The sequence below is a fragment of the Puma concolor genome, chromosome A2 (assembly GCF_028749965.1).
Source record: "Puma concolor isolate L17-30 chromosome A2, mPumCon1.1.hap2, whole genome shotgun sequence".
NCBI lineage: Eukaryota > Metazoa > Chordata > Mammalia > Carnivora > Felidae > Puma > Puma concolor.
This window is the reverse complement of record NC_141668.1, coordinates 162247685-162260665: the sequence shown is the minus strand read 5'-3', so window position 1 is coordinate 162260665 and position 12981 is coordinate 162247685. Positions and strand designations below refer to the sequence as shown.

General features: G+C 58.3%; 1 protein-coding gene and 1 pseudogene across 2 annotated transcripts; both read left to right on the top strand.

Annotated features, from left to right (window-relative positions):
- Window positions 1-165: 165 nt before the first annotated feature.
- LOC147583746 (uncharacterized) lies at window positions 166-7448 on the top strand (annotated as a pseudogene). The gene is made up of 2 exons (XR_015248507.1): window positions 166-1342; window positions 7322-7448. The product of XR_015248507.1 is annotated as an uncharacterized LOC147583746 (transcript).
- NANOS3 (nanos C2HC-type zinc finger 3) lies at window positions 7338-11775 on the top strand. Its single transcript, XM_025915798.2, has 2 exons — window positions 7338-9477; window positions 11419-11775. Exons 1-2 carry the CDS (start codon window positions 8997-8999, stop codon window positions 11484-11486), a joined length of 549 nt encoding a protein of 182 aa, XP_025771583.1. The 5' UTR covers window positions 7338-8996; the 3' UTR covers window positions 11487-11775.
- Window positions 11776-12981: the final 1206 nt, after the last annotated feature.

Below are 12981 nucleotides of genomic sequence, written 5' to 3'. Positions count from 1 at the left end.
CGAGTGTCTGTTTCCTGCCGGGTGTGCCTGTGTACCTGATGTGCGTGTATGTGAGGGAACAGGGGAGCTCCATGTAAGCATCTCTAGGTGATGAGGGGACCCCCCCCCCCGACCTGTGTATAACTTTTGAGTCTACCTTCTGTATGTGGCCTGTGTATCTGGCCTGTGTGCATGCCTATGCCAGATGGTCAGAGGTACACGTGTCCCCAAATATCCCTGTATTTACTGTGTCCTTATGGACCTCTGTGCCCTGGGGACCTGTCTGGGGTTTTTTTTGTGTGGGTATGACTGTTGGTTTTATGGATTCTAGCATGCCTCTGCCCTTTGTACATGAGTCATTGCGCATATATTTGTGTGTCTGTGAACTTTGTGTGTCTGTGTGTGTCCCTGAGACTGTGTGTGCCTGGCATATCTCTATAGATGTGTTCTATTCTGTGTGTATATCCATATGTGTTGGGGTATTGTGTTTCCAGGTGTTCCCATGACTGCACCTGGTGGGTGGGGAGGTATGTTGGTTCTCTGTGTATCCCTGTATGTCTGTGTATCTTGTGTGTGTTCTGTGGCCATGCCTTCGAGGTGAGTCTGTGTATGTGCCCGTTTGGTATTCTCTGTGCATGCCCCTGGGCTCCTCTCTACCTATATTTCAGTTCTGAACAATCCTGTCCTGTGGAAGCGATGTGTCTGTATTTTGTATGTGTCTGTGTGCTCCCTGGGCCTATTTGTGTAGCTCAGTTTTTATGGACATCCTCGTGTGGCCGGTGCCCCGGTGTCCCCGCGTGTCCTGACATCCCCTCCTGCGGGTATGTGTGTCTGGAAACCCCTTGCACACCCTTCCCTGTGTTTGTGGTCCGCGTGCCTTTGTGCGCGTGTGCTCCCCGTGCGCCTTTGAGGTCTACGTGCGTCTGGGTCCCTGCGTGTGCCCGCTCGCGCCCCCGTGTCCCCCGCGCGGGCCCCGGGAGCTGCGTCCTGACGCCCCATGGGTATCCCGCGTGCGTCCCGGTGCGCCTGGCGGGAGGCCTCGGGGCACACACGGTCGCCGCCGGACCCACCGCCCGGCAAGGCGCGGGGAGGAGGGAGGGGGCGGCGGCAGCGGCGGGGAGCGCGGGCACGTCACCGAGACAGACAGGCGGGCGGGCGGGAGGCGGCGGCCGCGGGTTCGAGCCGGCGCCGGAGCCCCGCGGCCCCCTCCCCCGGCCCGCGGCCTGGGGGGGCCCCCCCTCCCCCCCCCGCCCAGCCCGGGAGCCGCCGAAATGCAATTTCCCGTGCAGGCGCCTCGGCTCAGGGGGCTTTTCCGGGCGGGTTTGGAAAGAAGAGGGGCGACGCGGCCGCGGCCCAAAACGAGGTGAGCGCGGGCGCCAGGCGGGCGGGGGCGCCGCCCGCGGGGAGGGGGCGCGGCGGGGCGGGGCGGCGGCGGAACCCGGCTGCGGCCCCCTCGCGCACCTGCTCGCGGCCCGGGGGCCGGCGCCCTGGCCTCTGCAGCCCGGCCCTCCATTGTTGCGGAGGCTGGAGAAGGGGGGCGGGGAGGCCCCGGCGGCATCTCTGCATCTCGCCTTCCCGGAGAAGGGGGGCGGGGAGACCGGACGCCCTAAAGAGGACAGGCCCTCAAGTACCCGAGGCTGGGCCGCCGAGGGGGAGGGCAGGCCGAGATGCCCCCGCCGGGAGGGGCTGCATGATGGGGGGCGTAGGGGCAGCGGTGCCTGGGCCGCCCGACACCTGACCACGGGGAGGCCCCGGGGCCGGGCGGTGGCGAGCTTTGTTCTTGGGGGCGCAGAGCGCGTGGGGGCCTCCGATACCCAGGGCTGGGAGAAGCTCAGGTCCGGCGCACGCGTTCGGGAAGGCGCCCCCGGCCAAGTTCACGGGCGCGCGGGCCTGCGCGGGCCCTGCGGAGACCGATCCAGGCGCGATTCGGGCGTCGGGGGCGGGGGCGGGCCCCCCCCCCCCCCCATAGGGCCTGGCTGTGGCCGTGGCCCCGCGACTGCAGCGGCGCCGCCTGCAGGAGCCCTGGCGCCCTCCGCGGGCTCCCCGCCGGCCTGTCATTACCTGCGGAGGCTGCAGGGTATTTACTGGGGCCAAGGTTTACTAACAGGAACACGCCCTCCAAAACTGGCCGAAGAAGGGAAAAATGGCCCAGAATCCCACTGCCGGGGAGCCTTTTTAAAGCGACAGGACCCCTTTCACAGGGACTTCGCCCTGGTGGGCATGCTGAGGGTGGGGGGATGAAGGCCTCTTACTGGCTGATAGGAGCTGAGAAGTGCCCCCCATCTCCTTTCCCACTCATCCCCCCTGCCCTGGACTACTCACAGATACATTTACGGAGCCACAGTTAGATATTCCCAAATCCCTGATGAAGTCTCCCAATCCACACGCTGTACGTGGACATACATCATCCCTATTGTTACTCCCATCACCTGCGGGAACAGTCATCCGCACACTCGCACACACAGTCACTCACGATAACACTGCCACGTGGGCACACACATCACCCGCGATGACGAGGACGCGCAGGGCTGACAGCTGGAAAACATTGCTACGCTGAAAAATGCAGCCGTCGCCGACAGTGGCCGCAGTGTAGGCACCGCCTTGCCTAAAACGTGGACATCCACACAGTTCTCTACTGCACGCGCACACACACCCGGATGCTCAGTGTTGCACGGGCACCCGCAGGCTGTCACCCAGGGTAACCATGACTACCACAAATACTTAAACCACCCCCCCCCAATGTACTGATAGATACCACCATCCATGAGCACTGGAGCAGACACACGTACACGATGTAGACATCCACGTGCCAGCCCAAGCAAGGATCTGCAGTCCCCCAGATGACTGGACACACCCACACAGCTGGTATGAGGCCTGTGTGGACACTGACATCAGGCCATCATAATCGTGACGTACACACATACAGATCCCCAGTAACACAGCTGCACATGAGGACACACGGTGGCCCATGGTAAGACTGACCTCCTAGACCCCCATTATGACACCGTCACCCACAGACAGATGGGAACCCTTCAGCAGTACCTACACCTATAGTCACCTACCCTAACACTTGATCATACACCTCGACACCTACGGTACCAACACACAGACAGAATAACACATGCGCAATGGCCCACAGACCCACGGGAAAATGACAGAGGGACAAGCAGAAATCTACAGTCACCTGGATGTAAAACCAACACTTGTTTATTGAGCATCTGTTATGTACCGGGCACTGTTCTAGCACTGGGATGCAAGAGATCAAAATCCCTGTCCTCCTGGAGCTGACATTTTAGTGAGGGCGGTCGGGGGGCACCATGATCAGATGACACACAGACTACAGTCACCCCCAGTGACACTGACAGACGACAGACACCCACACACGCTGGCTCACACGTCGACCTGCAGTTACTCACAATTAGCCTGACACACACCCACAGTCATACTGACATCCACACACAAACAGAAGCCCACGGGAGTGCCGACACTTGTGCCGACACAAAGACACCACTGGCGTAGACAGCCACCCACTACAGCACACGCCCACCTGGATATACAGACACCCACAGAACCCCCCGAATAGCCCAGCAGAGTAGCTAGGAGCCCAAGCCCACTGGCTGCCCCCAGGTCTTGATGGGACAGATGAGCCCCTTGGCTGAGGACCCTGTGTGAAAGGGCGGGCAGGTGGAGAGGAAGCCATGGGGAGGGCAGGTGGGAACCTGAGAGGTCATGGAGGTATCAGGGAAATGAGGAGTCCCCTTCCCTCCAGTCTACACAGCCTGGGCCATCGATGGGACTCCACTTGGGGACCTCCAAGTGCACTTTTGCTACACACTCCATAATGGGCTCTGTCGGCCAGGCCCTGACCAGCTCCTCCTGCACGTGCCCCACCAGGGTCTATCCACACACACAAGGGCACACACACAGGGACACGTGCACACTGGAGCAAATATGGGGTCGTGCAACCAGGAACACTCGCATGGACATACAGAGAGGGGGGCACGAAGACGTGCAGGCTGCCAGACACCCTCTGGAAGCCCTGTACCTCTGACCTCGTGCCCCTGGCCCCTGTTCTTCAGCTTGACAGACCTGCCTCCTTCCGTCTCTACCCATCTGGTTCTGTTGGGACCTCTCACCTCCAACTCTGACCCCCAGACCCATGCCAGCTGCCTTGCCTTGCTGCCTTGCCCTCCTGGAGCTCAGGGTGAGGGTGGGTGTGGGGGCAGGTCAGTGTGGTTTTGGGATGGCTCCCCTCACCCATCACTCCCAACCCCCTACCTAGACAGATCCTCCCAGTTGGGATGGGAGCTGGGGGGGGGGGAGGGGTGCTGTCCCAAGGACTAAGGAACAGGAAGAGGGAGAATGAGGGCTAAAATGGCCCTGAAAAGTCCTCCTTCCTTGCATCAGGGTCTGGGGTTGGGGTAGGAAACAGCCCCCCATCTTCACTCTGCTGGGCTTCAAAGTCAGATAGGGGGATGCCTGGGTGGCTCAGTCCATTGAACTCAGTCCATTTTTTTTTAACGTTTTACTTATTTTTGAAAGAGAGAGAGAGAGAGACAGAATATGAGCAGGGGAGGGGCAGGGGGCAGGGAGGGGGTCGGGGGACACAAAAGCTGTGAAGCAGGCTCCAGGCTTTGAGCTGTCAGCACAGAGCCAAGACAACGGGGCTCAAACTCACTAACCATGAGATCATGACCTCAGCTGAAGTCGGACACTTAACTTTCTGAGCCACCCAGGCATCCCTGAGCATCTGACTCTTGATTTCCGCTCAGGTCATGATCCCAAGGTTGGGAGATGGAGCCCTGTGTTGGGCTCTGTGCTGGGCGTGGAGGCTGCTTAAGATTATCTCTTTCTCCCTCTGCCCCTCTCCCCCGTGCAAGCTCGCTCTCTCTCTCTCTCTCTCTCTCTGTCAAAAAAAAAAAAAAAAAAAAAATCAGATGGAAGCCCAGTTGGCCCTTCAGAAAGCCGTAGGACGCTTGATGGGAGGAACGGTCAGCTTCCGTTCTCCCACCTCCCCAAGGGCCCCAAGTCCAGAGAGTGAGATGCAGACAGAGCAGAGCCAACCCTCACCAAGGGCCAGACCCAGACTTGGAGGGGATAGGCTAACAAACAGATCAGATGTAAAGAGGCAGACGCACACAGGCAGACCCAGACAGCAACAGACAGGAGCACACACAGAGCAGGAGATCCAGACAAATACTGGCCCATGAGGGGCACAGTCAGACCTAGACAGACACCAAGGGCAAGGGCAGAAGCCTGCACTGACCACCATGGACAGAGAGACAGGCAGACCCAGGGTAAGCCCCAGGCAACCCCTTCTCCATAGGGCCTATAGGGGCTTTGGGTTTCCTCCCACCCTTTCCTTTGGCTGGAAACCCTGCCTTCCTACCTGGGCTCTGACCCTCCGGACCAGGCACCCTCTGATGGTCCTTAACTTGTCTTGGAGACAACCCCTTTAGGGACTTCCCTCTTTGGTAGGTCAAGGTCAGAGTCCTCAAGGAATCAAGTCAGAGAGGAGACACAGAAGGAAAAGGGTGTCTTGAGGAGTCTCCCCACCATTGTGCCCAGTACCTTATGCCAGGTGACCCCTCATTCTAGCTCCATAGTCATCGTCACAAACAAAGCTTCTGAGGAACCTGGGTGAGTTCTGTTCCAAACTCTTAGAGCCTCACCATCCTCATCGATTAAATGGGTATCCTAATAATAGTGGTGTAGGTAAAGCAGTATTATTATAAACTTCCCTTCCTGAACCATGCTTCTCCCCCATAGTTTTAGGCATTCTGTTCTTTAGGACCTTGATTTTCACTGCAGGAGACCCCACATGGCTCTCTCAGAAGGGCCTAGATATCCTGAGCCTGGTAAAGGGGGGCCCTCAAACTATCCCCAGAATGGGGCCCTTTTGGCTGGATTGATGGGTGGTGGGGGAGGGCTCCCTACTCTGAACTCCAGTCTGGTGTGGGAACGTGGCTGGATCCCTGGCCAAGGTCAAGAATGTGGGCTCTAGGGAAGGGGCTTCATGAAGTAGGGGAATTTCACAGGAGTGAGCATTTCCAGGATCCCCTCCCAGGGCTTCCTGTTTGGGAACAGGTCCTACAGGGGCAGAACTTAAGGACCGTGGGCTTCAAGGGGGTGGCCTTGGGGCTTCCGTAGGGGCGGGGTTATGGGGGTCTAGGCAGGCTGACTTTAGAGGCGGGACTGAGGGGTGGGGCTTAGTGGCCTTGGGTGCTCCTGAAGCTGGAATATGGGGGTGCCAGAAGCGGTGGGTTCAGAGGGTGGGGTGTGGAGGCAGGGCTTAGAGGATGTGGGCTTTTTGAAGATGGGCTTTGAAGGTGGTTTTATGAGGGATGACTTTGGGGGTGGGCTTTAGAGGACGGGTCCCGGGAACTGGCCATAGGAGGGTGGGCTTTCAGAGTCAGGCTTTAGGCAGGGGCCGGGGTGGGTGCAAGGGTCTCTGGGGGCTGGCTCTGGGTAGGGGTCTGGGGACCTGGCTTGGAGAGTTGTGCTGGCTCAGTCCACCTTTGACAAGGGGCGTTTTGGGGTTAACTTAAGCTCAGCACACTTGGGATCCCTGACCCCCCTCAGTATTTCCCAGTAAACTGAGAAGGGACTGGACATTTGAAGGCCTCTCCCCAGGCAGTCCCTAGACCCCGGTTGGAGGTGGCTTTTCCTGAGACTGCGCATGGAGGGTTGGGGTGGGGGACCTTGAGGGGGTGGGAGCCCAAATCTGTGGGCCCCTGGAGGGAGGGACTGGGAATGGGGAGGGGGCAGCATCTTGGTGCAGTTGGGAGTCTGAGCAGGGATTTGACTGATGCCTATTTTGAAGCCGCAGGGTGAGCGACCCTGTACACCCACATCAAGGGGGCAGATGGCCAGGGGGGGTCTCTCCTCTAGTCCTCAGGATTCTCCGCTGTCAGGTGGACCAAGTGGCCCTACTGCTAGCCCCAAATTTGCAAAGAGGAACAACCCCCTGGGGTTGTTGTGATTCATAAACAATCTTGCCTTGCGGGGAACACAGTGAAGCTCACAGAAGGTATTACATTGTATTAAAATGACTTGTTTATCGCTGTTGCATCAATGTCCTGGGGCAATAACCGTCTGGCAGCCAGACCTCTTGGGGCCACTAGGAATCCCTCCTTTGCCTCTCACTAGCAGTGGGTGCCCTTTGGCCTCAGTCTCCCAACTGACAAATACGAGTCCTCTGCACCTTCCAGGACCGTTTTGAGGATGATTTGAGTAGATGCGCTGAGAAACAAGCCCACTGCCCAGTATTGCTGCCTCTATGTAGCAAAGCCTACGTAAATATCTACAGTTATAATTTATATTTATCTTGTGCTTTTTCCAGGTCCTGGAGCAGACAGGTCCTGCTTGCTGAATTACTGAGTTAATAGGTCCCTCACCCCCTCCAGTCTCTCCTGCCCCGACCCCACTGTCCAGTCCTGCTCCCCCGGAGAAGTTGCCAAGGGTTTGGGGGAACATTCAACCTGTCGGTGAGTTTGGGCAGCTCAGGCAAACCATCGACCGTTGAGTGGACCCCGAGGCCTGGAACTGCCATCCACCCATCATGACCCCTGCCTTCTATATCTGGAGGTCCGGGGTAGCTCCCAGATCCAGCCTGGGCATCCCCTCCTTTAGGCCACAGCGAAGGTCACAATCAACATTCATTGTTGTCGGTGGGTTGTGAGGACGGAGGCCAGACCCACCGAGGGATGAATGTCACTGTGGCTGGGCCGGACACAGCCCGAGGGGAAGGGACAAGACCCACTCACGCGATGCCCTGACCTCAGCTCCTCACCCCTTGGGGAGGGCTGGCATCTGGGATCCTTATGGACACAAGCCTGATTTGGGGAATAAATCCAGGGGAGTGGGGGGAGTTGGGAGGCACCTGGAAAACCTTTCTGACGGGATAGTGAGCCCTGTTCCCAGAGGACTCAGGACTAGGATTTCTTGAACGAGTCAGTCAACCAATGAATGGGGTGGGCAGGCAGCAGAGCCCCTCCTCTCTGTGTCTAGGTCCTGGGCCCAGCACCCACAGACCTCTGCTTTACCTGTGGTTGCCCCTTAGCACCTTGGTGCCTGCTCATCCCTTCATCTGCCGAGTCTCTGCCCCACCTGGGTACCTCTTGAGGGTCTCATTTGAGGGAGTGGGTGGGGATTGAGGTGCTGGGGGACCCCCCTCCATTAACCCAGCCTGTGCCTCTGCTGCCCCCATAATGTTTTCTCACTTCCTGTCCGCCCCAGGGCCAGCACCTAGCCTTAGGGGCTATGGTAACTGGATGGGGGAGACTGGCTTTTGTGTTGTCTTTGTGAAGTATGGGCAGGTGGCCTCATACCTCAGGGTGTTCATCCATGGAAGTGGTTCCACTGAAATAGGTGTGAAAGCTCCCTGAGGGACTCCTGAGCTGGGGGTCTTGATCCTTGGCCTTCCCCATGAACCAGGCACCATCCCCCTTCCAGAGACAGCTGGAGCATCAGCAGCTCCCCACCTTCCCCAAAGAGCCCAGGGACACCCGGCCCCTCCCCCAGCCCAGGGGAAGGAAGACACAAGTTACTAAGTTACTGACTACATGGTGCTTGTCTTTGGGGTGGGGCTTCCCCCTCCCCTCCCCGTCTCCCTGTGGGGCAGGACTGGCTGGCCTCACAGGCCTCCAAGAGGGGTAGGCAGGGGTAGCCCTCCCCATGCCCCTCTGTGTGGGGGGTGGCTCCCAGCTGTGGGTGCCCCCTGCAGCCTGTGTCCTGTCACTCCCCATCACCCCCAGCCCACCTAGAGACCATGTATCCCCTGGCAGGTGCCTTTATGGGGGAGCGGCAGCAAGCCCCCCTGTGACAATAAGGAACCTCCCATGGCCTGCTCCTCCCCCTTCACACTCCCTTGGAGGTATAAGGAGGGAACTGACAGCCCAGACTCCTAGGCTCCACAGAGGGGAAGGGAGGGGCAGAGGACGGGTTAGAAAGCGGAGCTCTGGGCAGGCAAGGCTTCTTCTCTCTGCCCCTCTACCTGGCACACACGCTGCCCAGCTATGGGAACCTTCAACCTATGGACGGATTACCTGGGTTTGGCACGCCTGGTCGGGGCTCTGCGTGGGGAAGGGGAGCCTGAGACCAGGCTGGACCCCCAGCCACAGCCAGCTCCAGGACCTGGGGGTCAGAGGCCCAGCCCGGAATCTTCAGCAGCTCCTGAACGCCTGTGCTCTTTCTGCAAACACAACGGCGAGTCCCGGGCCATCTACCAGTCCCATGTGCTCAAGGATGAGGCCGGCCGGGTGCTGTGTCCCATCCTTCGTGACTACGTGTGCCCTCAGTGCGGCGCTACGCGTGAGCGTGCCCACACCCGTCGTTTCTGCCCGCTCACTGGCCAGGGCTACACCTCCGTCTACAGCTATACCACCCGCAACTCAGCTGGCAAGAGGGTATCCCGGCCTGATAAGGCGAGGATGCAGGACTCGGGGCATCGCAGAGGAGGAGCAGCAGGCGCGGGAGCAGCGGCGGCGGCCTGTGCAGGTGGCTGGGGAGACCCGCTGTGGAGGGGACCTGCCCCAGGCTGTGGCTGAGTCCTTCGGGGCCTCTATGAAGTGGGGTTGGCCCAAGCACCCGCTTTAGAGGGGCGGGGGGAGATGATCTGTGTGGAAACTTGAGAACAATATTCTAGAAGTGTTGCCCAATGTGAGTAAACTGGGGCTGGGATTAACTTGTGGCCTGGGCAAGACTCTCCCTCTTTGGGCCCATGTGGGAAACGCCTTATTTTCCAGGCTGGGGTGATCTGTCGGGGAGGCTGTGGGGACTAGTAGTGGGATCTGCAGTTAGGTATAGCAGGGGCTCCAGTCCTGCTTGGCACTTAGGAGCCGTGTGGCCTGAGAGAAGTTCTCAGCGTCTCTGAACCCTGGCTTCTTCATGCTCCTCCTTTGTTCACTCTTTCGCCAAATAGCTTGGGTGTCTGTTTTGTGCTGAGTGCTGGGCTGGGTCAGCGATGTGAAAATGTAGATGGGAGAGCGGCATTTCAGAGTGTGATGAGTGCTGAATGGGAGAGTCTGGAGGAAGCACCTGGATCCGGATAGAGGGGTCCAGGAGGGCTTCCTGGGGGAAGTGACTTTTGAAAGTCTAATTCAGTTTGCTGGAGTGCTGAGAAGTGTGGCCCAGGCATTGGAGTTTGTTCAGGAACCCAGTGAAGTTAATGTATCTGTGACGGAATGCGTGTGCATGTATGGTGGAAGAGGTGTCAGAGACTTGGGGGAACAGCACAAAAGCCTTATAAATCTTGGACTTGGGTACTAGGGAGCCACGGAAGGGGCAAGACGAGGTCTGCATGTTAACAGTATGTTGGACCGTGGTAGACTGGACTGTCGGGACAGATTTCAGAGTGTTAGAAGGCAGGAAGGAGGCTGGTCCTCCAGGCAAAGGTGTCAAGGCAGCAAGGAGGGAGAGACCCAGCATCCAGGGAAACGTCAGGTTGTGTGTGGATCAGCTCAGGAGGGCAGCGGGGGCATAAGTTTATGAGAGCTTTGGCTGAAGCCTCCCTGAGGTCTAAACTGGCCCCACACTGCCTGGCTCACCCCATGGGTCACCCCATAGCGATCATCAAATGTGGATTCCATTTCTGCAGGTCTGGGTGGGGCCTGAGCACCTGCATTTCTAACGAGCTCCCAGCCAGGCAGGAAGGCCAGGGACCAGGCAGGCCGCAGGCTTGGTGTAGTTTGAGTTTACGTGGCAGCAGTTATTACAGATGCGAAAGGCCTCAGCTCCTGTGGGGTTTTAAAACAAATCGTTTTAGCAACTTTAATTGCTTTTGCGGAAGATGGCTAACAGAAGAGGCAGGTCTGACTGGGCCATGTTGTTGCCCATTTGGGTGCCCGATGTGGGTATAGCCTCTTCCATCAGAGTGTGAGCTCCTTGAGGGAAGTGACTGGGCGGGACCATCTCACCCTCACCCCCAGAAGCTGTGCAGGGAGCATTTGTCCAAAGAGATGAGTCCCTCCAGGAGAAGACCATATTCCCCAAGAGATGCAGTGAAGTCCAACTGGGAAATGGGGGAAGCCGAGGGTACATAGAAATGGCCTCAGAATTTGCTTTTTTTCCCCTCTTAAGTGGGAGGGAATAGGAAAACTCCCCAGGTTTGGAGGGTGGGGTGGAGCAGCCCTCACCGCAATACTGGCAGAAAGGCCAGCCTCCTGTAACATTCTGGGTATAACAAATGTGGAGTCCCAGAGCCCTGCAGCCGCAAGGGGGCAGCGCAGCCAGCCAGAGTGGGAGTTTCTGGGCTTTGTATCCAGCTCTGGGTCCCACCCTGGGCTGTCCTGATCTGGCGGTCACAGGGATGCTATTCCAGGAGCGGCCCCCAGGTGGCGCCAGAGCCCCGGCAGCCTTGAAGTTTGAACCAGGACTTTGAGAGCCTTGAATCATACCCTATTATAATTTTTCTCCTTCCCTCCGCTTTTTAAAATCCAGGTTCCAAAGGTGCTGGGAAGTCTTCTGGACCTTCACCCTCTTCCTGCTGTCCCTCCACTTCTTCCTAGGAGACTGGTGCAGGGAGGATGGAGATGCTGCCTTCCCCTGGGTGTGGGGACCCAAGCTGGATGGAAGATGTATTTTGGGGAAGGTCCACTTTGCAAGGACCTGCCCCTGGGCCCTTCCCCCAGCCTGGAGGCCTGGCTAAGAGAGCAGGGCCTGGGAGCACAGCTGAAAGAGCCCCCCCCCCCCCACCCCGAGGAAGGAGGTGGCCGTCGGTCACCCTGGCCCTCCCTCCCCAGCACTGGCCACCCACTCAGCATTCAATAAATACTTATGAATGGATCAGCGTCAGAAGAGGCCAGGTCTTGGGACAAGGTAGTGTGAACAGCTCCAGAGGGGATGGGGCACCTCTTTTCTATTCTCACTGCATCTTTCAGCCCCCACATGTTACTCTGACCCCCACTTTCCCCAACTGTTATTTGGATTTTGGTTCATCCTGGAGCGCTGGGGTGAGCTTGCTTTATGCTGACAAATGGGAGTGGGCACCACAGGGTGACAGCCCAGCACCTGAGCACGGCACTTGCTGCCCGGTTAGCACCCTGAAGCCATTTCTGTGATGTTTGGTATTTTCGAACTCCCTTCCAGCCATCTCTCACACACTGACATGCCAAATGGGCAGAATCCTCCACCCTGGAGGTGGGGGCTTGATAGGAGACTGTCCCTCCCCCTCCTCCCCAAATCATCCTGACCAAGGAGGCCCTCAGTGAATGTTTAGGTCATCACAGATGTCCCAGCAACCAAGGCCATGAAGTCACATACCAGACCCTTCAGAACAGGGAAGGACTTCTTGAGGGGGTTGGCAAAGAATGGGAATATGTCCTGGGGGGTTGGGCCAGCCAAGGCCTTGGGCAGAAGTCATCACGGCTTTGGCTCTACTTGGGCAGGGGAGGGAGATCCGTCCCTACAAGGTAGTGTGATCCAGTTCTCCTGGGGCAAAGGCTGAGCTTGTTGGAATCCCCACTCCCTGTCTGCTCCCCTGGCCTCCAGAGGGCAGCAGGTGGCAAGTGTCTGTCTAAATTCTTCCCCCAAGCCAAGGGCTGGCCTGGGGTCTGGGGTTCCATCCCTAGCTCACACGGTCTCCCAGAGTTGGGTGGAAGCAGGATTTGGATTTTGCAGGTCCCCTCTGGCCCTTGGCTTTTGGACGTGGACCAGGACCCGAGGCCACCCAGGAGGAGGGCTGGGGATGGGAGACAGTCCTTGAGGACAGCCTGGTCCCTCTGCTTGGAGAGGGGAGGGAAGGAGGAGAAAGAAGACCCAGAGGAAGGCTCCTTAGCAGCCCCAAGAGTTTCAAACTGGGTTAGGGGACTCAACATCCCAGCCACCCCCAGCTGCTTGTAAGTGCTCCTTGTATAGGCCAGAGCTGCTGGCACTTGAGATCCAGGGTACCAGGAGAAGGGGCATGTCCAGGCAGGTTCAAGAAAGAAGCTGCACATCCAGCCAGGAGAAGGGGGACCATGACCCACCTTGCTCTCCTCCAGCACGGGGTTTCCAGGGGTCTAA

Excerpts from the sequence above, each read along its gene's own strand:
- NANOS3 (XM_025915798.2), top strand. The coding sequence starts at position 8,997 with ATGGGAACCTTCAACCTATGGACGGATTACCTGGGTTTGGCACGCCTG. Across the intron at positions 9,478-11,418 it reads AGCGGCGGCGGCCTGTGCAG|GTTCCAAAGGTGCTGGGAAG; the intron begins GTGGCTGGGGAG and ends TTTAAAATCCAG.